Genomic DNA, 26515 nt, shown 5'->3' with positions numbered 1-26515 from the left:
TACAGGTGTGTGACACTGAGCCCAGCCATTTTTAATAATAGTTAAATAAAATATATTTTAGACTGCTTTCCAGATTAACACATATAATCCTATTTCATTGTTTCTAACTGCAGAGCAGTGTTCCAGAGCACCTGCCATTTATAGGTCCCCCCACACTTTTGCCACTATACATAATGGTTCAATAAAGATCCTTATCCATATATCTTTATTTTCTCCTACTTCTAAAAAATAGATTCCTTCTAGAAAAGAGATAAGTTGGACAAAGGGTGTCGGTACTTTATATTTTGATGGATATTGCCTAATCATTCTCCTAAAGGGTTGTACCCTTATTGATCTATAAGAGTTCTATTTTGTGACTTAACATTTAAAAATGCAATTTATATGCCAGAATTGCTTTAGTCAAAACGTTAAAAAAGTCTTCTGTAGGAAAATAATGAAATTTTCATCTTGTTAATGGGTGGTATAACATGTAGTTTTGTTTTGGGGAATATGATTTAACATAGTATAACATGCTGTATTGTGTAGGTGCATGTACAGTGGTACCTTCCTCTAAATAATCTTTCATAATGAGTAAAAAATAGTTGCTGACCCTTTTGTCTGTCATAAAGTGCACTTCAGAGTGTGATTAGCCCACAGATCGCTGGCCAAGATCACTGCACCAAGACTGGTATATCTACTTTAAACACTAGGCTCTGAAATGTCAGTTCCTCCAAACTGGGATCTTGTTGTCCTGTCATTGAAGGGCATATTTATCTGATGATTTCAAGAGATATTAAACTATCTAAATTATCCTGACTATACTTCCTATTTTAAATATATCTGACTGACCATCATTTATTTTTTTGTTTGTTTTGTTTTGTTTTGTTTTTTCCTCAAGACCTGGAAGTGTTTTAGGATTGTCATTGACTCAAGTGAAATAGTGGTTATATAACAGGTGTGTTGATTTCAAATTGATTGTTAAACTTGAGAAAAAAAGGAGCTTATTGGAAGGATGTTGGGCACTTGTGGAGTTGGCAGGAGGTGTCAGCTGGAGGCAACTTGGGGACCAGGATGTGAGGAACAGGAATGGACTGGCCAGGACACTGCTGCCCCTAAAATGAGAGACCTCCAGTCATTAACCCACTTACTGCAAACTGTGGGTCCAGTTGACTGAGTTTAGGTGATGTGCCCATTGTTTGTACCAGGGAAGGAGAGGGAGGACCTGCCCTTTGATAATTAATATTATGTGTGGCTTTTGCCAAGGATTATACTTCAACCAAGACTAGGAAGAGAAAAGGTAAAGCTGTCTAGAAGTGAAGAATAGGGATGGGTTCTAAGTCACATTTTGCCTAAAAAAGATTCTTGAGCCATGGTTTGGTTTTGTTTTCATTTGGGTACCGGGTATTGAACTCAGGGACACTTAACCACTGACCCACATCCCCAGCCCTTTTTGAATTTTATTTAGAGATGGAGTCTTGGGCTGGGGAGATAGCTCAGCTGGTAGAGTGCTTGCCTTGTAATCACAAGGCCCTGAGTTTGATCCCCAGTACCGCAAAAAAAAAAAAAAAAAAAAAAAGAGAGATAGAGTCTCACTGATTTGCTTAGGGCCTTGCTAAGTTGCTGAGGCTGGCTTTGAATTCCAGATCTTCTGCTTCAGCCTCTCTAGCCACTGGGATTACAGGCATGTGCCATTGTGCCTGGCCTATTATGAGTGATCTTACGTCAGGACCTCATTTGTTCCTCACAAGACAATGAGCTGAGAATGTTCACACATCTGCTATATTTTAAATTTTCACTAAAAGCTCAGAGGAAACTAATTGGCTTACCTAGGGATGTTGAGTGACATTCTTAGGATTTGGGACAGGTCTAACCTATCCAGTGGAGCCCTCTTTTCATTTTGTCTGGTCTGTCTGTTTCACTGATTTTTCCTTACAGGTTACATAAGGACAGGCTCAATCTTTCTGGCTCAAACACAGGACCGGCTCATTTCCTTGAAGCGTATCAACTCAAGTCTGAAGTACGTAAGAGACTAGAAGCCTGACCTGACTTTATCAAACTGACCTCTGCCAAAGAGCCCATGTATGTCATTGTCCCCTTGTGTTCATTGGCAGTGTTACAGGCATCCCTTCAGAGATCATCTCCCCTAAGAAAGTGGCTGAACTTTATCCTCTTCTCAATGTGCATGACCTAGTGGGGGCCATGCATGTTCCTGAAGATGCAGTGGTGTCCTCTGCTGACGTGGCTCTTGCCCTGGCAAGTGCTGCCTCCCAGAATGGTGAGCAGGTTTTTGTGTTTTCTTAACATGGGTTTGGGAGAAAGAAGAACATGGTTTGGGATCTAAGAAGTGTCTTATGGAAGTAGGCAATGATACCAACTCACATTTGGAAAAAAGTGTCTTCATTGGGGTATTCATCTTCCTGCTTTTGAATATGAATCTCAAGAGTTTTTAAATACAGTATCTGGGTTGTTTTTTTGTTTTGTTTGTTTTGTTTTGTTGGTATCTGTTGATAAGTATTTTTTCTCAGGGTCACATTTTTCTTTTCTTCCTCCCGGCCCCCAGCCCTTAATACTGGGGATTGAACCCAGGGTCTTGCACATGCTGGATAAGCATTCTACTACTGCTGAGCTACTCATCCAGCCTGGGCCACATTTTTCATGTTAAAAGTTTCAAGTAACTGCTTTTTATTGCTGATGAGTACACTTCAGACTTAGGGGAATCCCCCTTCTCCCCAAGACTTGAGAAACTCAAAAGGTTAGAACACACCTTGGAGATTTGATCCACAGTTTATACCGTAATCTGGAGTTGGGATATATGATGGGAAGAGTAGTGTTCAGGGTGTTATATACCTTAGATGAACTGATCATGATGTGGGCGGTTTGGGATTTGAGATGCCCTATTCGAACTCTTTCATCCCTGCTTCATATTTTCAACTTTTGTGAACTAGAGTCTGTTTTAAAATTGATCAGCTGTTTTCAATCTTGAGCAAGACTCATTTATGTAGTCTCTGGATGTGGTCCTAGGTTTCTTTGTTTCTTATATTAAAGCACTGACCTACTTATTTAGTTTTGCTTTGGGGTGGAGAATCTGCTGCAAATGCCTTCATTCTGGAACATCAGATGATGTACCAGCTTTTTCTTTACCTTGGCATAGGTGTTCAGATTTATGACCGGACAACTGTTCTTCACATAATGGTCAAAAAAGGCCAAGTTACTGGTGTGGAAACAGATAAAGGACAGATTGAATGCCAGTATTTTGTCAACTGTGCTGGTCAGGTAGGTTAGCAACAATATTGGGCTGCTGATTTTCTTAATTAACTTGGATATTTTGGTGTAGAGAATTAGGATTAATACTATGACTATCAAAAGAGACGTCAGGTACTATATTCTTTGGACTTAAAACTTAAGAATTCTTTTATTCTGAATCAGAAACCTATACTTATTCCTCAAATAGAAGCATCTGTGACCTTTTCCTCCTCCTTTACCAGGTTAATTGGTGCCATCCTGGTCAGAAAGGCTGGCAAATAGTTAGGTGTTGACATGAATCTTTGGTGTTGAATATTTCCATAATGTTAAATTTCATTCTATAATCTGGCAGATAAAATGTTAAGCTATTTCATCGTGTTAGGACTATGGCTTGAACACTAAACTGCTTCTACTTCTGAGCAGAGTGGTCCCTTGCCTTCTACTCTGCAGTCTTAAGGTGATCTAGGAAATACGTTTTGCTCTGTGAAGCTTATTTAATGATAAGTATCTGGAGTTTGTAGTTGAGGCCAGGTGTTTTATTAAAAGGGCCTCTATTAACTGGTAAATCTATCTTCCTATGATTAAAAGGTTATTTTTATGTTTAAAAAAATATAGTGTTGCTCCCTGTCCAAATACTTGAACTAAATAAAGCAGGCTGAAACTTGGCTTCCCACACCTGTCACTCTAGCAAGAGCACACTGAAGCCACTTGAAATTAATCTCTTTTCAAGAGGCTAAACTTGCTCATTTGTGTTTCTGTTCCTCTTCCCACCCACAAATAAATCTGTCCATTTGTAGTGGGCATACGAGCTGGGTCTGTCCAACGAGGAGCCGGTTAGTATCCCGTTACATGCCTGCGAACACTTCTACCTTCTGACTCGCCCCTTGGAGACCCCTCTGCAGAGCAACACACCAAGTGAGGACTTGTACTTTTTTACAATCTTATCTACTTGTCCATATCCTGTCCTCTGAAAAGGAAGACTTTCTGAAAAGGACAGATTGTACCTGAAAGAGTCTTTTCTTTTCTAGAGCATGTTACAGGGAGGTGGACTCAATTCTAACTTTTCTGTTATATTTCTTTATGAAAGGATAGCCAAAATGGGCATGCTATCAAGCAATTTTTTTGTTTTTGTTTTGCAAGCTTAACTTAGATCCCAACAGAGGTCACTGAGAATATTTGGAATGTAACTTTCTGTTTTTAACTTGGATGCTGTCAGTTGTAGAAATGTTACAGGTAATCCATAAACTTGGGTGGTGTAGTGGCTCCAGGTGCTCTAGAAGAGGGCTTCAGTACTGTTTTCAAGCTCTGCAGTCCCCCTTCCTGTTAGAGTTTCGCTTGGCACAGCGGCAGTCATGTAGCTTGGTTGTGAGAACTTTGTAAAGCTTCTAGGTTCCTGATAAAGTTAGGGATAATCAGAGAAACCATCTCCTCTGTAAATCTGCGTGGGAAAATCCTCCCCTGTGAACTCCAAAGGTATTTTAAAGCTGACTAATGCCTGTGTGTATTGGATGTTATTCTGTTAATAAAGCCATTCATGGGTATTTTGTTTCTTTTATGTCCATTTAGAAAACTGGCTTGTCTCTAAACTTGTTTTTCTTTTCTACTCCCCATTTCCTTGTCATTTTTCTTCTCAGCTATTGTTGATGCTGATGGAAGAATTTATATTCGGAACTGGCAGGGTGGCATCTTGTCTGGGGGCTTTGAAAAGAACCCAAAACCTATTTTCACTGAGGGAAAGAACCAGCTGGAAATTCAGAATCTGCAGGAAGACTGGGATCATTTTGGTGTGTGAAGTACATTGTAATGATAATATTTCTATTTGTCTTAAGATGTTCTATTTTTCTTTTCTTTTTTTTTCCCCAAGGATATATGTTATATTTCTGCAAGCATTTCAGGAATAGTATAGTAGTAGTAGTGCTGAAGGGAATTCTCCAGAGTTTGCCTAGTCTAGGGATGCAGTTACTGGTTAGCAAGTTCAGGGAACTAACGTCTTGGTTAATGAACTTGGCTTATTATTTATTCACCTAAAATTATTACTGAAATTTTAGGCAAGGAAACTGACTTTTGGTAACATTTCATGTAAAATTGAAGAACTTCTTAAAAAGCAGAATGTTTTATTAATGTGGTTTTAAAATTTTATTTCTTAAATAATTAATATAATCACATGGTTCAAAATTCAAGAAATAGGGAAGTATCTTGAGGAAGAATTTCCTTTTCATCCTTGATGGACCTTTCTTTTTTCTATTTCTTTTTTTCATTTTGCGGTGCTGAGGATTGAACCCAGCGCCTTGTGTATGCTTGGTATGTACTCTACCAGAGCTACATGAACTTTCTTTTTAAGATAAACTTCTTATGGGAAGTTTCAAACTTTTCAAAGTATGTGGAGTTATATGATGAACACCTACTCCCTCCTCCATGAACCCAAGCAGCTCTAGCATGGATTCATCTATTACCACTGTCCCACAGGATTGTAGCCAGATGACTGATTCATTATTCCTTTTTTTTTTTTTTTTTTTTTTTTTTGCGGTGCTGGGGATTGAACCCAGGGCCTTGTGCTTGACAGGCAAGCACTCTACCAACTGAGCTATATCCTCAGTCCAACAGATTCATTATTAAAAAAATGGGTGAGGATCTGTCTTGCAGCTATTCCAACAAAGGAAAACATTGTCTCCCGTTGAAATCTCTTTGAGTGCCATTAAGAATCATTCCAGTCAGTACTGCCCATTCAAGATTACTCTCTGTAGCCATGTATTATGCTATTCCATAGCTCTCTTCCTTTCTAGGGTGTTTTTTCGATCATTATGCCAAGCATTTTGTAGGTGTGGCCTGTAATTCCACCAAGCTTTCTGACTTCTGATAAATGGCCCAATTGGCTCCTAGAAAAATCTCTCCCAAGAAGTTTTCTGAAAGGAGAAGTAGTAAAAAAAGTATAAAGGTTAGAAAGTTTTTAAATTCCCTAAAGGATTCGTTTGGGTTTGTTTTTATTGCTCAGAGCCCCTGTTGAGTTCCCTCCTGCGTAGAATGCCAGAATTGGAGACTCTGGAGATCATGAAGTTGGTGAATTGCCCTGAGACCTTCACACCAGACATGAGGTGCATCATGGGCGAGTCTCCTGTAGTACAGGGCTACTTTGTCCTGGCAGGGATGAACTCTGCTGGCCTGTCATTTGGTGGAGGAGCTGGGAAGTAAGTCTTCATAAAGTCAGCTATGAGCACATGACAGCTTGCTGGGCTTTTTCCCTTCTGGAATTACTTGCTAGTATGTTATGTAATGTGTTTAATCTAGGATGCTAATGGTAATAGTAATATTAAGATACATATAATTTGAGAATGCTTCCTTCAAAGTAATCACCATGGGAGACTCTCCCCACATTCTAGAAGTGTCATTGTATAAAATATTTTGGAAACTCCTCTTTTGAAATTAGCCATAGAACTTGTGTGATATTCTTTTGTACTTTTTCCAGTCATAACAAGTATTGTCCTTTGAAGTGTATATTTGAGTTTAGAAATAGCCAAGTGTGTAGGGAGTGTGGTAGGTGATCAAGCTATGTGACGTTATTATTTTTAAAGTAGGTATTAATAAAAAGTAAATCCCTAAGGGATATAAACACTGTATAATTCCACTTATGTGAGAAACCTGGAATAGTCACATTCATAGACAGAAAGCATAGTAGTGGTTGCCAGGGTAGTAGGAAGTTACTATTCAACAGGTACAGAGTTTTGGTTTTGTATGATGAAGAGTGAGTTTTAGAGATGAATGATGTGAATGTATTTAATACCACACACCTAAAAGCAGTTTAAGGTGATAATTTTTATTTGTATAGTTGACCCTTGAATAATTCAGGGGTTAACTGCATAGTTGAAAATCTGCTTATAATTTATTTATTCATTCAGTTATTTTACAGTACTGGGGATTGAACCCAGGACCTCATGCATGCTATGCAAATGCTCTGCCACTGAGCTATGTCCTCGGCACTTTTAAAATTTTAGTTTTCATTTATTTACATATTACTTTTTGTAGCACTGGGGACCATACCAAGGGCCTCACACATGCTAGGCAAGTGCTCAATCAGTCACATCCCCATCCCCTAAGTTTTATTTTTGAGACAGAGTCTCAGTGAGTTGCCCAGTCTGGCCTTGACTTAAGATCCTCCTGCTGCTCAATAGCTGGGATTTATAGGCATGCACCAGTGCACTCAGCTTGCTTATAACTTTTTTTTAAGTGATTTAACAGTTTTATTAACAGGTGCTTGCAATGTTAACTTTTTTTATTCAAAAGAAAAACCAGAACCAGGTCATAAGGGGTTGGGGAAGTAACTGTGCTAGAGTATATACTTAGTATGAGGCCCTGAGTTCAATCTAGCACCAGGAAAAAAAAAAAAAAAAAGTCAAGTTGTATATGGTTTATTATAAATTATAAATGGAGTTCTTCAAACTTTAAACCTGACCATATACAAAAGCATTTAAAAGCTTTTATGGGTGTATTGAGAACAAATGGACTTTTAAAAACAAAACAACAACAACAAAAAAAAAACCCACATTTGTTATTAGCAAAGAGAGAGTGTCTTTAGGTAAAAATAATAAAAATTCCATACTGCATAGATAATGCACATGATTCTGATTATCTCATCACTGGGTAAAAAAGCAAGCACTTTCAGGTCTTCAGCTCTAGTCTTCTGTTCATTTCTTATTTATTTTTTCTTGTTGGATGACTGGATGATGGTGAAGATGGTAAAGTGGCATTTACCCTGCTCAGCCCTGGGAGCCCATGAAGTCTAAACTGGTGGATAGGCTTCCTCTGGCACTTTGCCATCCTGTTGTTTAGGTTTTTATGGGCTTCTGCATGGTAACTGAAGTTGCAGCTCTACTGACATTGAGGTTGCTGCCGACCTCAAGTCTCTGATTTTCTTTTTCTTTGCCATCCTCTCTAGGAATCATGGTCCTTTTTTTAAAAAAAAATTTTTTTAGTTGTAGATGGACACAATACCTTCATTTATTTATTTTTATGTGGTGCTGAGAATCAAACCCAGTGCCCACATGTGCTAGGCAAGCACTCTGCCGAGCCACAACCCCAGCCCAGAATCATGATCTTTAAACCTATACACATCCTTTCTCACTGGTCCACCTTCCCTGCACCCTGGTTGTCAGCATCAGCACCCTCTATCACGTCTCCCTGCACAGGAGGGTTGGTACTGTGGTTCACAACTATGGGATATCCACAGTAGGCAGAGAGCCTTTCCCCTTTGGAAATCAGTTCTGATCCCTCAGCCTTTCCCCCTCTCTATTCTGGTAATTCTGGTGACTGCATGGAGGATCTCCATGATATAAATCACATCTAAAGTGGTTATGGTCTGCTGCATATTTTCTGCCTTGAACTGGAACTCTACCAGATCCTGACACATTTGCTGCTTCTACCCCCTTTTCTTTTTCCACATCAAACTCCAGTTTTTCTGTCCCCTTCATCGTGAAGGGACTTCTGGGGTTTACATGGCAAACTGGCCTACAAATACATTGTCTTTGGTGTATGATTCCCATTGAAGAAACCATATCCATTTCTTAAGTTGAACTGTTTTACTGCTCCCAAAACTTTGTGATGATCTTTTTAGTTTCTACTCACAGGCACAAGCACTGGGTTTGGTGTGAGCCGCAAGTGGCTGCTGAATCTCAGTCTCCTGCTCACTAGTGCAGTGATGGCCTGTGAAGGCAGCTCCTCTTGATAGTGACGCCTAGGCTGGTGATGGCAGGCTGCTTAGGGCATGCTAGGCTCCATGCTCTTCTCCCACTACTAATTGAACTCTGAACTCCGTATATAATTTTTGACTCCCCCAAAACTTAACTACTAACAAACTGCTGTTGACTGGAAGACTTATTGATAACATAAGCAGTCAATTAATACTTTCTTTGTATGTTGTTTTTATCATATAAACAGTGAAAAATGCATGAGAACTGCAAGATCATATTACTGTGGTAGATGAGCTGCTCTGGAGGAGATGAACAGCGCCCCATGGTGGTTAAGTGGATGCTAACAACACTTGAGCTCGGTGAAATAGCAATAGGTGGTGGCTACAAAATTATCACAGCAGTGTAGTCATACCATAGTTAACTTTATGCAATTGCGGTTTAATACTGCATCTTTAGGTCTGTTTACATCTCTCCAGTGCAGATGGCACCATGTATGGTCTGTTTGCCAGTATAAGTTTTGATAAATTTTAGCTTTACTAGATTTGTATATATTTTGTAGAAGTAAATAATAAAATAGATTTAACATATTTTATGCATTCATGACATAATTTTTTCTTAATTTTTTAATATTACTAGACTACCTGCTTCATTTGTTCTTCCAAAATGGTTGCAAATCTATTAAAAAAAAAAAAAAAAAAAAAACAGAAAAAAAACCTATGTAAGTGGAACTTTGCAATTCAAACCCATGTTGTTCAAGGGTCAACTCTTACTTTATCATACTTTACAATTTTTTAAAATAATGAGGCCAGTTTTCTTCAGTGGTTGTAGAATGGCTCTGAAAACAGTTTACAGAAGAGGCATTACCAAAGACATTTGGACCAAAAGAGAAGTGGTCAGAGAACTATATAATTTTACTAGGTGACAGTTTTACACTCATTGGATATATAAATTAAGAGTACATTTTATGTATGTTTTAGTCTTATTTTTTCATAGATGTGGCTTATGTCAAACACTTTCTAGGGATTCTTCTCAGAGTCCTAAAATTCTTATAGTGGTTCTCTTAGAGCAAAACCTTGGGTCCATGTTTGTTTATTATAAAAAAGTCAAGGAAATTGCACAAAACTGCTCAACCATCGGTGACATAGTAGGATCTTTTGATTCCACTGATTCTTGATTTGTAGAATATTGCTTTAAACTCTGTGTATCATATCTGAGACCCAGCAACCTTTGTCCCCCACGTAAATAGGTATCTTGCTGAATGGATGGTACATGGTTATCCCTCAGAAAATATCTGGGACTTGGACTTGAAACGCTTTGGAGCCCTCCAGAGCAGCCGTACCTTTCTGCGCCACCGGGTCATGGAAGTCATGCGTAAGTGAAGCTTTATCCTAATTGCACCTAGTTGCAGGTATCTTTCTGGTGGCCTGTTTTGTCATTTGGAGGGACAGAGTTTTCCCTGTTCCTTTATTAACTGCTTGAGTTGGGCTTCTAATGTGTGTTTCAGGCCTGGGTTGAGGCCTTATGCCCCATGTGATATTTATGGAACATTTTTAGTATATTGTACATTGTTTAATTTGGGGAACAGGAAGTAGAATAGAATTTTCAATTGGTGTGCAGTTGCTTCCTCAATATTCCCAGCAAATGCCTCCTTGCCTCCTTTCCAGTTTGCCTTGCAGGATCCTATGTCAGAGATTAAATGTTTTGCTCCTTATTTGTATTTTTTTTTTTTATTTTTATTTTTTTTCAGTGCTGGGAATCAAACCCAGGGCATGCTAGGTTAACCTACCACATACTAAGGTAGTGCTGTACTACTGAACTACACCTCTATCCCCTACTTGGTTTTTGAGATCATTGTTTTCTTTCCAAGGCAGAGGATTTTCCAAGGTACTCTCAGAACTTCAGGCTTCACTGATGACTTTATCCGTCAAATGTTAGCAAAATAAGAAACCACTTCTCCTGTAGATGCAAAGGATGCATTCCTACTCTTATTGTCCTTATCCATGCTTCCTTCTAATGTTGAAAGATTGGCTTCTTCATTTTTCTTTGAAGAAAAACGTTTGTTTTTTATTTATTCTTATGTGATCCTGAGGATTGAACCCAGTACCTCACACATGCTAGGCAAGCACTTTACCACTGAGCCACAACCCCAGCCCTTGGTTTCTTCATTTCACTTGTTGTTCTACCTTATCTAGTTCTACCTTGTTGATTTATTGTCTAGTAAGCCTGTAGAGACCGCTTTTATTTTGGTTGGGGGTGCTAGTGCCAGGGATTGAACCTGGGCACTTAACCACTGAGCCATATCCCAGCACCCCCCTTTTTAAAAATTTAATTTTTAAAAATTTTTATTTTAAGATAGGTCTCACTAGGTTGCTTATAGTCGTGCTGAATTGCTGAGGCTGACTTTGAACCTGTGATCCTCCTGCCTTAGTTTCCCAAGTTGCTGTGATTATGGGCATGTGCTACCATGCCTGGCAACAGCTTTTTTTTCAGGAACTTAACCAAATTATAGGTTCTGACAAGTTTTAATTTCACTTTCCTATACTGAGAAACTACTCTCAGACTTTGCCAAATGATATCTAAGTATTTTGGACATGTTTATGCTCAAATAGGTTTTTGAGACAGGCATAGTGATGCACACCTATAATCCCAGTGACTTGGGAGGCTGAGGCAGGAGTGTTACAAGTTTAAGTTCAGCCTCAGCAACTTAGTGAGACCCTGCATCAAAATAAAAAACAACAAATAGAGATACCGCCTTTTGTTCTATCAGATAATAATGGAATGAAATTAGATATCAATGACAAAATAAAAAACAGAAATTACTCCAATACCTGGAGACTAAATGGTGTGCTATGGAATGAAACATGGATAACAGAAAACATCAGGGAGGAGATACAAAAATTCTTAGAGGTCAATGAGAATGACGATACAACATATCAGAATCTCTGGGACACTATGAAAGCAGTACTAAGAGGAAAATTCATTGCATGGAGCACATTTAAGAAAAGAATAAAAAGTCAACAACTAAATGCCCTAACATTACAGTTCAAAGCCCTAGAAAAAGAACAGAATACCAGCAAAAGTAGTAGAAGACAGGAAATAATTAAAATCAGAGCTGAAATCAATGAAATTGAAACAAAAGAAGCAATTCAAAAAATTGACAAAACAAAAAGTTGGTTCTTTAAAAAAGTAAACAAAATAGATAAACCCTTAGCCATACTAACAAAGAGGAGAGAGAAAACTAAATTACTAAAATTTGTGATGACAAAGGAAATATCACAACAGATACCACTGAGATACATAACATAATGAGAAGCTACTTTTAAAATCTATATTCCAACAAAATAGAAAATACTGAAGACATCATCAAATTTCTAGAGACATGTGCTCCTCCCAAACTGAACCAGAAGGACATACACAATTTAAACAGATCAGTATCAAGCAATGAAATAGGAGAAGCCATCAAAAGCCTACCATCCAAGACAAGCCCAGGACCAGATGGATTCTCAGCCAAGTTCTACAAGACCTTCAAAGAAGAACTCATTCCAACTCTTCTCAAAGTAGTCCAGGAAATAGAAAAGGGGGGAACCCTACCAAACTCATTCTGTGAAGCTCGTATCACTCTGATACCAAAACCAGACAAAGACACGTCAAGGAAAGAAAAGTTTAGACCAATATCCTTGATGAATATTGATGCAAAGATCCTTAACAAAATACTGGCAAACTATATCCAAAATATATTAAGCAAATTGTGTCCCACGATCAAGTGGGGGCTCATCCCTGGAATGCAAGGATGGTTTAACATCTGTAAATCAGTAAACCGTAATCCATCATGTCAGTAGACTTAAGTATGAGAGTCATATGGTTATTTCAATTGATGCAGAAAAAGCGTTCGACAAAATACAACACCCCTGGAGAGGATGTGGGGAAAAAGATACACTCATACATTGCTGGTGGGGCTGCAAATTAGTGCAGACACTCTGGAAAGCAGTGTGGAGATTCCTTAGAAAACTTGGAATGGAACCACCATTTGACCCAGCTATCCCACTTCTTGGCCTATACCCAAAGGATTTAAAATCAGCATACTACAGAGATACAGCCACATCAGTGTTCATAGCTGCTCAATTCACAATAGCCAGACTGTGGAACCAACCTAGATGCCCTTCGATTAATGAATGGATAAAGAAACTGTGGTATATATATATACAATGGAATATTACTCAGCTATAAAGAATAATAAAATTGTGGCATTTTCAGGCAAATGGATGAAATTGGAGAATATCATGCTAAGTGAGATAAGCCAATCTCAAAAATCCAAAAGGCGAATGATCTCACTGATAAGCGGATGATGACACATAATGGGGGGTAGGAGGGGGGCAAGAATGGAGGAAGGAGGAACTGTATAGAGGGAAAAGAGGGGTGGAAGGGGTGGGGGGAAGGAAAAAATAACAGAATGAATCAAACCTCATTACCCTATGTGAATGTATGATTACGCAAATGGTATGCTGTTACTCCATGTACAAACAGAAACAACATGTATCCCATTTGTTTACAATAAAAATAAATTAAAAAAAATACAACACCGTTTCATGCTCAAAACACTAGAAAAAATAGGGATAGTAGGAACATACCTGAACATTGTAAAGGCTATTTATGCTAAGCCCACGGCCAACATCATTCTTAATGGAGAAAAACTGAAAGCATTTCATTTAAAAACGGGAACAAGACAGGGATGGCCTCTTTCACCACTTCTATTCAACATCGTTCTTGACATACAAGCCAGAGCAATTAGACAGACTAAAGAAATTAAAGGGATACGAATAGGAAAAGAGGAACTTAAGCTGTCACTATTTGCTGATGACATGATTCTATATTTAGAGGATCCAAAAAACTCCTCCAGAAAACTTCTAGACCTCATCAAAGGATTCAGCAAAATAGCAGGTTATAAAATCAACACACATAAACCTACAGCATTTTTATACATAAGCGATGAAACATCTGAAAGGGAAATGAGGAAAACAACTCCATTCTCAATAGCCTCAAAAAAATAAAATACTTGGGAATCAATCTAACCAAAGAGGTAAAAGATCTCTACAATGAAAACTACAAAACAATGAAGAAAGAAATTGAGGAAGACCTTAGAAGATGCAAAGATCTCGCATGTTCTTGGATAGGCAGAATTAATATTATCAAAATGGCCATAATTCCAAAGGGGCTATACAGATTTAATGCAATTCCAATTAAAATCCCTATGACATTTCTCATAGAAACAGAAAAAGCAATCATGAAATTCATCTGGAAGAACAAAAGACCCAGAATAGCCAAAGCAATCCTGGGCAGGAAGAGTGATGCAGGAGGTATCACTATACCAGACCTTAAACACTACTATAGAGCAATAGTAACAAAAATGGCATGGTACTGGCATCAAAATAGACAGATCAGTGGTACAGGATAGAAGACACAGAGACATACCCACATAACTACAGTAACCTCATACTAGACAAAGTGTCAAAAACTTAAAATGGAAAAAAGATAGCCTCTTCAACAAATGATGCTGGGAAAACTGGAAATCCATATGCAGTAAAATAAAACTAAACCCCTATCTTTCACCCTGTACAAAACTCAACTCAAAATGGATCAAGAATCTAGGAATTGGACCTGAGACCCTTCACCAAATAGAAGAAAAAGTAGGCCTGAATCTCCATCACATTGGCTTAGGACCAGACTTCCTTAACAAGACCCCCACAGCACAGGAAATAAAAGCAAGAATCAATAAATGGGATAGATTCAAACTAAAAAGTTTTTTCTCAGCACAGGAAACAATCAATAATGTGAAAAGAGAGCTACAGAGTGGGAGAAAATCTTTTCCACACACACTTCAGACAGAGCACTCATCTCCAAAGTTTATAAAGAACTTAAAAATCTTTACACCCAAAATACAAAGAACCCAATCAATAAATGGCCTAAGGAAATGGGCAGACACTTCACAGAAGAAGATATACAGGTGATCAACAAATATATGAAAAAGCGCTCATCATCCCTAGTAATTCGAGAAATGCAAATTAATTAAAACCACCCTAAGAGTTCATCTAACTCCAATTAGAATGGCTATTATCAAGAACACAAGCAATTATGAGTGTTGACGTGGATGTGGGGAAAAAGGCACACTCATACATTGCTGGTGGAGTTGCAAATTGATGCAGCCACTCTGTAAAGTAATGTGGAGATTCCTTAGGAAGCTTGGAATGGACCCACCATTTGACCCAGCTATCCTGCTCCTCAGTTTAAACCCAAAGGACTTAAAATCAGCATACTACAGTGATGCAGCCACATCAATGTTCATAGCAGCTCAATTCACAATAGCTAGACTGTGGAACCAACATAGATGCCCTTCAACTGACGAATGGATAAAGAAACTGTGGTACATACACACAATGGAATATTACTCAGCCATAAAGAAGAATAAAATTATGGCATTTGCTGGTGAATGGATGAAGCTGGAAAATATCATGCTAAGTGAAATAGGCCAAGCCCAAAAAACCAAAGGCCGAATGTTTTCTCTGATAAGTGCATGACAATATATAACGATGGGCGGTGATGGGGGAAAGAGAAGAATGAAGGAACTTTGGATGGTGTAGAGGAAAAAGGGGTGGGAGGGAGTGGGGATGGAAAAACAGAATGAAACAGACAGTATTACCCTATATATATATGTATGATTACATGAATGGCGTGAACATACATTGTGTACAACCATAGAAATGAAAAGTTGTACCCCATTTGTGTATAAGGAATCAAAATGTGTCTGTAAAAATAAAAAATATTTTAATTAAAAAATAAATAAATAAATAAAAAACAACAAAATACAAACTGAGGATGCTCAGTGGTAAAGCACCCCTGGGTTCAATCCCCACTGTCCCCCCCACAAAAAAAAAAAAAAAAAAGGAATAAAGTTTCTATATTACTGTGAACACTGTTCTAGGTCAAAATTGCATTGTTAGCTTAGTAGCTAAATGATACTCATGGTAAGACCTTTGGATGGTCTTTGATATCTGAGTGCTCACTTTCAGCTGTGGCAGACAACTTAAATTCTTAGGAGATGAAGGATGTAGAAGCAGAATGTTTAACTGCTAAGGTTAATTTTGGTAAATATTTTTGCTAAAATGATATACTGTTTAAGCCTAGATTTTCCTGCCTATAGTTATTTCATTTTGTTTTTACAGTGCTGGAGACTCATGCTTGCTAAACAAGACTCTACCATTGAACTACATTCCCAACCCTTCTGCCCATAGTTACTTTAGAATCTGTGCAAATTATAATTAAGCTTGAGCTTCTCCTTGGTGATGTGACACTTTTGGTGTCTTTCCGTGATTCTCCTAATAGAAATTGGAGGCATGATAGAAAATAGGGAAGGAGAAAGTAAAATCTATAATACCAGAGGAGGTTGAGAAGTTGTCATAATACAAGAAACTCTGTCTTCATCCTCCTCAATCTCCCAACATCCGTTCCACCCCCGTCCCAATGTACCTTTGTTCTAGAGTGAGGTCAGGTCTTTTCTTTGGAAGAGATTAGAGATTACACTCTTCTGGTTGTTTTTACTTAATACTGTTGCAGATTGGACATGAAGAAAAATGAATTCTGACCCTAGCTTTATTATGCGAATAATGTCACTGGGACAACACAGTGCCATCTCTCAGATTTCAGAGCCACGAAATGAAGGTTTACTGTGTATCCTTTCGCTTCAGAAATGGTTTAACAATTATGGGAGAAAAAAAAAAAAATACCTGAAAGGGGTCTGAGATCCCAACAACACAGGCAAAGAATCAAGTACCATTTTTTCACATTTTGTTATCCACCTGTGTCCTTAGACATAATCTTCATCTCTGTTGTGGAGTTGAGCAAAGTTTAGAACTATGACTTTTCTTTCATTGTTTCTGCCTACTAATTTGGAAATAAAATTGTGAATAGAGACCATGAGTCTCTGGGTAGATAGCTTTATATGGGATTAGGGTCAGCTCTTGCAGTATTGTCCTTTTTCCTGGCACATGCCTATTAATACTAGGTAATACTTGACAAATCAGGCTACATTAGCCTGCAAATTACGCTGTCATGAACAGAAACGACTCAAGTTTAGTGAATATTGGATATTCAGCTCCAGAATCTGTGACTCGAACTTTGATAGACTCTTGTCTGTTCTAGCTCTGATATATGATCTGAAGGTTCCCCGTTGGGACTTCCAGACAGGTAGGCAGTTACGCACATCTCCTCTCTATGACCGGCTGGATGCACAAGGAGCCAGATGGATGGAGAAACATGGATTTGAGAGGCCAAAGTACTTTGTTCCACCTGACAAAGGCAAGAAGTCTCATTTTTGTTAATTTTTTTAAAGTGGCAATCAGTAAAACTTATTTATAGCCAGGCATGGTGGCATATGCCTGTAATCTCAGCGACTTGAGAGGCTGAGGCAGAAGGATCACAAGTTCAAAGCCAGCCTCAGAAACTTAGTGAGGCCCCAAGCAATTTAGTGAGACCCTGTCTTAAAATAAAACACAAAAAGGGCTGGGGATGGGGCTTAGTGGTTAAGCACCCCTATATTCAATCTCTTGTACCTCCTTCCCCCGCAAAAAAATACAATCTTATTTGTAAACCTTATGTGTAAACCTAGAATGTGTTCTTGGAAGAATAAATAATGAATTCCTGCTAGGCTACACCAGACTATATAGGAAAAGTCCCCAGTGTAAATCCCTGACTATTCTCTCCACCTTTTGTTTTTTTCTCTTCCACAGACCTCCTTGCATTGGAACAGAGCAAGACTTTCTACAAGCCAGACTGGTTTGACATTGTGGAGGCTGAAGTCAAGTGCTGTAAGGAAGCAGTGTGTGTTATCGACATGTCCTCTTTCACAAAGTTTGAGATAACAGTAAGTATTCACGAACCAAAATAAAAGATTGGGAAACTTGTCATATTTATTGAATGCTCCTGTTTTTGATGTTACTTCAAAACTAATTATTTAAGAACTCTGACATATTGTAGTGTTTTATCTATATTATCTCATTTTTATGAATCTTCAGCTCCTTGTGTCTAGTTTTTAATTTGCCTAAAGTGGCTCATTTATCTTAAGACTCAGTAGCTAGCTAGCTTTGTCTGGAGTGCCTTACAGTAGAGTAAATCTGCAAATGCTATCACATGGGTGCTGGCTTATTGAATTTTCTCAGCAAGGTGCAGTGCTGGTCAGCCATGCTACCAGCCAGCTGCTCTTGAGCTCACGTTCCCTGCTTCCTTCTCTGCCCTGCAGTCCACTGGGGATCAGGCACTAGAAATTCTACAGTACCTCTTCTCCAACGATCTGGATGTGCCCGTGGGCCACATCGTACATACTGGCATGCTCAACGAGGGGGGAGGATATGAAAATGACTGTAGCATCGCACGCCTGAACAAGCGCAGGTGAGATTATTACCATCCCACTCTGTTCTTCCAACAAGCTGATTCCTTACGGTTTCTGTAGCAGAGTACTTGATGTACTTTTCCTGGGACTAAAAACTCATTTAATGCTGGGTGTGGTAACACACTCCTGTAATCTCAGCGGCTCAGGATGCTAAGGCAGAAGGATTGAAAGTTCAAAGCCAGCCTCAGTGACTTAGCGAGACCCTAAGCAACTTACCAAGACCCTGTCTTCAAAAGGGCTAAAAAATAAAAAGGGCTTGGGACGTAGCTGAGTAGTTATCACCCCTGGGTTCAATCCCTATTAAAATAAATAAATAAATAAATAATAAAATGAAAAGGACTGGGGGCTGGGGATATAGCTCAGTTGGTAGAGTGCTTGCCTCGTAAGCACAAGGCCCTGGTTCAAATCCCCAGCACCACAAAAAAAAAAAAAAAAGGACTGGGGATGTGGCTCAGGGGTTGAGTGGCCCTGGGTTCAACCCCTGGTACCAAAAAATATATAATAAAAATTTTTAAAAAACCCATTTCATAAACTTATGATCTTTTCACAAATTTTCTGTAATCTGCTTTTTTTTCCCTTGCTGATTTTTCACTTTAGGGTTGACCATGGGTTTGTGAAATGGTTTATGAAATGGTAGGGCAGCCCTTCCTTTTCTGTCACTCCAGTCCAGGTTTTAACCCCTCTCCCCTTACCTCTGTGACTTCTGCCCCACTACTGTTATTTACTCTCCCAGACCCTCTTTCTCAGTTTGTCACTAGCAGCAAATGTAATTAAATACTTGCTACCGGGTTAACAAACTACCATTTCTTAAACTCATGGTCAGCCCTAAACAGAAATAATTCAGAGTGGGGGAGAAAAAAATACCAGATTACAGAAAATAGTTGTCGTAGAAGTTAGATGGGCTACTGGGAAAAGATGCCTAATGTTAGGAAGTCTGTATAACTTCTTGACACTAACAAGAAGCTTGAATTTTCTATTTTGTCATTTTTGTGGTTTATCCCATAATGATGCTGCAGGCCTTTCCTGAAAGTTAAAGGATCATTTCCCAGTATTCTCAGTGGGTCTTTGGAACTAGAGAACTTATTCCTGAGCTTTTTATGCTACCTGGTTTTGATCATCTTGGGGTCTCATTTTCAGTTTCTTCATGATCTCTCCAACCGACCAGCAGGTCCACTGTTGGGCCTGGCTTAAGAAACACATGCCGAAAGACAACAACCTGCTGCTGGAGGACGTCACCTGGAAATACACTGGTAATGGGACCTAAGAGGGTCAGCCAAATGAGAAAAAGCCAACTGATCCAAATGTCTTCCATATTTGCCGCCTTTGGACTCTTAGAGAATCTCTGGTCATAGAAAGTTGATCTGATACCTCCCCACTTTATTCATTTTCTATTTAAGTAGTTGTTCGGATGAATAACTTAAAAATTTTGTATTTATTATTACATAATATGTTCTTCAAATTTTCACCTTATCTTTTTTTTTCATATGGGTAGTGTTTTTAAGAATGACTTAATTTCTTGATTCTTTCTCAGCAGTTCTGTCGGGGGACCAGCCCTTCCTATAATCATCTCCTTTCAGGTTTTAACCCCTCCCACCTTGCCTCCCATGTGACTCCTGCCCCTTTACCTGCCAGTGTTCACTCTCCCAGGCCCTCATTCTCAGTTTGTCATTAGTAGCAAATGTGATTGACTTCTTGCTATGAGGTTGGCAACCTGCAGATTCTTACAGAACGAAAGTTGCATAGCTGATGTGTAATTAGCATAAGCTAAGCTCAGCGTGGGTGCACAGCTCTTTTCCAGGTACTGATTTGGAACTGGGGCTTTTTCCATCTTGTAGCTATACTGGGAAGACAGAGAATGGGAATTGTGCAGAGAGCTAAGTGTCCCTTTGGCTGGGACTTGGTCTTACATACCGACCTCACTGTAGAGGAGATTAGAATGTTGTCTTCCTATAAAATAGAGTACACATATGACCAGGCTTTCATGCAGCACTGTCATGTTGCCACAATGGGGGTGTTTGACATCCATTCCTGGATTGCCTAAGCAAAGGAACACTTTTGTGGTTCTACCAGCCAGGCCAGGCCACAACTGGCAGTTCCAGAACAAACCTTTTGCATTGGTCAGCTGTTCACCTGGAGAGGCTGGACATTTTTCTTTCTTTTCCATGCAGCTCTCAATCTAATTGGTCCTCGAGCTGTAGATGTGCTGTCTGAATTGTCCTATGCCCCCATGACTCCAGACCACTTCCCAACTCTCTTTTGCAAGGTATGTGCAAATAAAGTTTTGTTTTTCAAATGAGCAGAGATTATTTTCTTTTACAGAGTGGCAGATAACATTCTTATTATGGCATTAACACCTACAAAGTGTTCTGAGCTTTATTAAGCAAACAAAATGACCATGTCTTTATTTTACTGGTGATTACGCCCAGGGACGCTTTACCACGTCTTATATCCCTAGTTTCCTTTCTTATTTTAAATTTTGGGATAGAGTATTGCTAAGTTGCCCAGGTAGGCCTTGAACTTGCAATCCTCCTGCCTCAGCCTTCCAAGTTGCTGGGATTATAGGTGTGCATCACTATGTTTGGCTACAGTTTTACTTTTCACCTTTAGTTGGCATCCACCCTCTTATTGAGTTTTCCTTCCTATGCAAGGTAGTGAAAACATAGAAAACTGTGTTTTATCCACCAGCAGACCCCACACAGTGCCCTGTCTGCTGCTTGAAGAAATAGCCCATGTGCCTGTATCTGGTGAGTGCTGAATCATGGCAGACTTCCTATACAAGTGGTTTGCATTAATGCTGTCTGAGATGTAACTCATTCCTTTATTGGACAGTGATTGAATTGGTGGCCCTCGTAGGTAACTGAGCTGCTAACCTAGCATACTTTAAAAAATTAGAAGCTTAATCTCTGATCCAGAGTAGCAAACAAATTGTATTCTGTAGGCATCAGACATTGTCTTTTGTGGCAGGTGCCAGAATTTATCTCAAGTCCACAAGAAAAGACACTTGTCTAGTCTTCAGGTACTCCTGACTAACCCAAGTCTTTAATTTTCCTTTTGTTTTTGGTACCAGGGATTGAACCCAGGGGTCTTAAGCACTGAGCTACATCCCCAGTCCTTTTTTATATTTTATTTAGAGACAGGGTCTCTCTCAATTGCTTAGAACCTCACTAAGTTGCTGAGACTGACTTTGAACTTGAGATCCTCCTGCCTCAGCCTCCCAAGCCACTGGGATCGTAGGCATGCACCACCACTCTTGGTAAACCCAAATCTTTAGCAGGACTTGGTAAAGAGAAATATTTCATGCTTGTCAAAGACTGCTGTCACTTCCCTAAATGGTCATGGCTAAAACTCCAGAAATGGGTGATATTCATGAGAAGAGATGTTGTAAAGGCTGTGCTTTATTTTCAGGATAAAATGCTTTCCTTAACTGTGTCTACATTAGAGTTAAAACAGAGGGTACAGTGCTAATAAAAGCGTTCCCGTGAGGCATTCACTCCCTTGTCAAACTTGCGTGGTGCCCTCTTATACTGACTGCTGCCTTTGTCTCTGCAGGAGATGAGCGTGGGCTATGCAAACGGGATCCGGGTGATGAGCATGACCCACACAGGAGAGCCGGGATTCATGCTTTATATCCCCATAGAGGTGAGAGGGCTCAGTTGATTTCTTTTCCCAGGAACACTGGGAGAAGTGCTGGCTTTCCCAAAGCTCCTGAGCATTGGCAGGTTTGAAAAGCTGTATCTGATTGGGACTTGGGAATTGAGGTTGGCTGCATGGAAGATACTTTATAATTTCTAAGTTAATTTATTTGAATAGTTAATACAGTCATGGTTTAAAATAACCTCTAAAATTAAATATATGTGAAATATATAAAACTGATTGGCACTATCTAAGCAGTTCTCACCAACCACAACCAATGTATTAGTATTAATTTTTTTCAATGTCATTGCAGATTTTTTGCATATGCAAGCAAATTTAAAAATGGAGTTCTTAGTCTTCCTCCCCCATTTTTGTTTTGTTTTTTGTTTTTGTTTTTGGTGGTGCTGGGACTCAAACTCAGGACCTCATACATGCTAAGCAACCACTCTACCACTGAGCTATATCCAGCCCTTTTTCTTTTTTTCTTTCTTTCTTTCTTTTCTTTAAGACAGGGTTTTGCTAAGATGCTGAGGCCAGCCTTGAACTTGCTACCCTCCTGCCTCAGCCTCCCCAGTAGCTGGGATTATAGGTATGCACTGCTACATTCCACTCTTAGCCCCCTTTTAAAAACACAAATGAAAGCATACTATTCATTTGGCTATTTTCCACTTAACAGTTTATCTTCTAGATCTTTCCATATCAGCACCCTAAAGAGAAAGAGCTTCCTTTTTTTTTTTTAAACAATGACACAGTATATCTTGTTTTATAGTTGAATTATAATTTACTTAACTAGACTAGCACTTATAGACATTTGTGGTATTTCCAGTCTTTAGCTATTATTAAAATTTCTGTGGTATGTAACAGTGTCTTTTTTCCTTATTATCTCTTGTCAAACCTGAGGATTCTGCCAGCCTATTAGGGGCAAAATAATTCGTCAGTACATTTCTAATTTCCCTTTGGCTTTTCAAAACCCATTTTCATCCAAGTAGAAGCCAGTCTATGGGGCCCAACCTGTCCTCTACCCTGTTGCTTGGCTTTGGACATCTACTCTGCTCCTTTTCCTCTTGCTAGTCTTGGAACATCCCATATAGGCCTCTGCTTCTCCCTTGGGCCCTTTACACTTAACTCTTCTCCCTCCTTTGGCATGTCTTGCCCTGGATAGATGCCCGCAAGCTCACAGCCTCCCCTCTTTCAGGTCTTATTCACATGCCACCTCTCACTGAGACCTACTGCAGGTTGCTGTTCTCCCTATCCTTTTTTCTCCATAGCACTTATCACTGTCTAATAAAATATATTTGATTTTATTCATCAGATTATCCTGCTAACTTTTCTATTCCTGTCACCTAGAGGAGTACTTGGCCCATAGTAAGTGCTCACTTGAATGTTTCATCAATGAGTTCTTCTACTTATGTCCTGTCCATTTTTCTTTTGGATTATCGATCTTTTTAAATCAGTTTGTAGGCATTCTTTCTGTGTCAAACAGCCCTTGGTGTTGAGTTGCAAATTTTTTCCAACTTATTTGATTTGTGGTGTTCTGGCAGCACTGGGTAACAAATCCGGGATTCTACACATGCTAGGCAAGCAGTCTACCACTGAGCTATATCCCCAGCCCTCCATTTTCATTTTGCCACATAGGAGGGTTTTTGAAATTTTGTTTATGACAGAAAATGTTACATTTAAATTTCAAAAAATTTAAAAACTTATTTACTTGAATTCATCAATCTTTTCTTTCTGAAGTTTGATTCATTTTGGAAAGGACCTTCCCAATCTAAGGTAATATATATTTTTGTTGTTTCTTGCAGTGAAAAACTGGAGAAAAAAACAATTTCTGTTTCCTTGTTTTCTTCTGGGGGCAGGGATATTGCTCAGTGGCAGAGTGGTAGAGTAATTGCCTACTATGTGTAAAGCCCTGGGTTCAAACCCCAGTACTACAAAAACAGCCAAGAATGGTGGAGTGTGCCTGTAGTTCCAGCTGTGTGGGAAGCTGAGGCAGAAGGATTAAGTTTGAGGCCAGCCTGGGCAACTTAGTCTGTCTCAAAAACAAACAAGAAACATTCTATTGCCATTTTTTTGGGTTGTATTACATTTCTGAAGCGAGAATTGACATTCGTATGATGTAGTGGATCTGGCAATCCAAGACACTTAGTATGTCTTGTATGTTTTATTCAGGTTCTTTGGTGTCCCTCAAAGGTATTTTGAAGTTTTCTTTATTCAGTTCTTCAATATTTTGTTGCTGCTGCTACGGTGAATGGGTGAGGGTGTCTTTGTTCCATGATACTCTTTTTTTTTTTTTTTTTTTTTTTTTTTGTAGTTGTAGATGGACAGCATGCCTTTTTATTTTTATGTGGTGCTAAGGATTGAACCCAGTGCCTCATGCGTGCTAGGCAAGCACTCTGTCACTGAGCTACAGCCCCCATGATACTCTTATATGACTCATGAAAGTTTTTTTTTTTTTTTAAGTTGTTGATGGACCTTTATTTTATTCATTTATTTATGTGCAGTTGGGAATCGAACCCAGTGCCTCACCCATGTAGGCAAGTGCTCCACCACTGAGCCACAACCCCAGTCCCTGAAAGCTATTTTTATCTGTATGTTATTCCCCTAACATTTCCTTAGTAAATTATCTTACTGTTTATAGTTTTTAAGGTGATTCTGGGATTTCCAGGGTTAAATCTTATATAAATATAGTAACAGTTTTTCTTTCTTCCTTCTAAGATATGCCTTATCTATGTGAAAAATTAGATGCATGCATGCACATCTAGAGTTATGGGTAAGAGCCTGGGTTTTCAGAGCTTGGGCCAGTGCGTGAGGGAATGGCAGAACTAGGTTACAGACCATGGAGGGTGACTGGACTATTATAGAAACAATTATAAAATTGGTTATTTACCAAATGGTGAGAGTGTTTCTATGGGTTATTTAATATTTTCTATATATTGAAATCACCTTGCATTTTGGAGAAGTGAAAGATCATCCTGCTTTTGTGAACTCTACAGTGTAGGTTGGAGTGACCCCATGTTTAATGCTGGGCTCTAGTGCCATGATTTGTTGAGGGCGAGATGTCCTAGGAGTTTTCTACAATCTCTCCCTTGTCCACTGCCATGACCTATGCAGCATCGACAAAGTATTCTTGAGTTGGGGCAACCAGAAATGGAGAGAAAAACAGAGACTTATTAAGGAAAGCTGGGGCCAGGTGGGACACTGCCCTCTGATGAACAGTGACCCAGAACTAGCTCCAAAAGTTTATTATATAGGGTCTCATCATCAGGAAGTTAAACTATAGGGGCATTGTTAATTCTTTAAGGCTTGTGAGTTGTCAGAGGCTTCTTTGTGCATTAAAAAGTTAGAGCTAGAAACATTTTTTTGCAGCTATCCTTTATCCTTTTTTTTTTTTTTTTTTTTTTTTTTTTTTTTTTTTTTTTTTTTTGCACTGTTGCAATGCTAGGAACATTCTGGTTTACCCAGGGAACCCACTGTCCTGGGATGTCTGGTAACTGTTAGTGTCAGAGCTGAGAGTCAGGGTTGATAACATCCTTGCCTTTGGCAAGGAATATTTCACAGGCTTGGCTTTTGCCAATGCCACAGGATCAGCTGATGACCAGGGGCTCATCCGCTTTCCACAGTCCACATTAATAGACATCAACACGTGTTAGACATCACCATTTCCAGACATACTCCATGTTTAATTCTGAAGATTTGCTGGTTACTAACCTTTTCTTTCTTTGTATAGTATGCTCTGCATGTATACAATGAAGTGATGAATGTTGGGCAGAAATATGGAATCCGGAATGCTGGGTATTATGCTCTTCGCAGTCTCCGAATTGAGAAGTTCTTCGCCTTCTGGGGTCAGGATTTAAATACTCTCACCACTCCCCTGGAATGTGGACGGGAGTCCTGGGTGAAATTAGAGAAGGTACGGTGTTTATCCAGACTGTCCTCTGCCACTCAGCTTCCTGAGCAGTGAAGAAGAGCTGATGTGGCTGGAGAAGTGTTAAAGCACTAGGTCAGTCAGGATGTATCCTCAGAACGGAAGACTTGCCTGTGGGAGAAGCATCTTTTAAAACAATACAGACAACACTGACCTCAGTGCTTTGCTCTCTAAAGGATTGGGCACGCCAGGGGAAGTTTTTCTAGTTGATTATGGTGATTCATCAGCATGTCACAAATATTTATACAAATTAGTCATCTTATAGTCCATTATCTAACTTTTTTAAGTAATGAGTATGTTTTTCATGGAAAACCATAGTTTGGGAATGTTCCTTGAAAAATTAGTCTTCCTTCCATCTTTGAACCCCACCCAATCTCTGGTCCCCTTCTGCCAGAACAAGCAGTTTGTTTCCTTTTAAGAGAGCATCAGTACAGTGCAAGAATGCTAGGGTGTTTCCCCTCCCAACTTTAACTTAGATGGTGATATACTGCACCCCCTCATCTTTTTTTTTTTTTTTACAACATATATCTTGGTACTTCTTCCCAATAGTGCATAGATCTATTGTATTCTTTTTGAGCAATTAATATATAACTTTCTGTAACATAAAAGCAAAAA

At 39.1% G+C, this 26515-nt stretch overlaps 1 protein-coding gene and 1 pseudogene across 2 annotated transcripts in view; one reads left to right on the top strand and one right to left on the bottom strand.

Moving 5' to 3' along the window:
• Positions 1-26429, bottom strand: part of LOC124967411 (superoxide dismutase [Mn], mitochondrial-like) — a 31154-nt pseudogene extending 4725 nt beyond the window's left edge.
• Positions 1-26515, top strand: part of Pdpr (pyruvate dehydrogenase phosphatase regulatory subunit) — a 55262-nt gene that overhangs the window by 23545 nt on the left and 5202 nt on the right. Inside the window, exons 4-17 of one of the 2 annotated variants that reach the window (XM_047529677.1) lie at positions 1915-1996; positions 2091-2254; positions 3131-3252; positions 4020-4137; positions 4857-5006; positions 6215-6407; positions 10150-10274; positions 17097-17252; positions 17684-17817; positions 18193-18341; positions 19480-19592; positions 20511-20605; positions 21892-21981; positions 25703-25885. In XM_047529677.1, coding sequence (XP_047385633.1) covers positions 1915-1996; positions 2091-2254; positions 3131-3252; positions 4020-4137; positions 4857-5006; positions 6215-6407; positions 10150-10274; positions 17097-17252; positions 17684-17817; positions 18193-18341; positions 19480-19592; positions 20511-20605; positions 21892-21981; positions 25703-25885 — 1874 coding nt within the window. The remainder of the gene's footprint in view (positions 1-1914; positions 1997-2090; positions 2255-3130; positions 3253-4019; positions 4138-4856; positions 5007-6214; positions 6408-10149; positions 10275-17096; positions 17253-17683; positions 17818-18192; positions 18342-19479; positions 19593-20510; positions 20606-21891; positions 21982-25702; positions 25886-26515) is intronic. The other variant, XM_047529678.1, reaches the window with a different exon arrangement.

Source organism: Sciurus carolinensis, chromosome 16 (assembly GCF_902686445.1).
Source record: "Sciurus carolinensis chromosome 16, mSciCar1.2, whole genome shotgun sequence".
Taxonomy (NCBI): domain Eukaryota; kingdom Metazoa; phylum Chordata; class Mammalia; order Rodentia; family Sciuridae; genus Sciurus; species Sciurus carolinensis.
The sequence above is the reverse complement of the archived record's forward strand: the minus strand, read 5'-3'. Positions and strand labels throughout refer to the sequence as shown.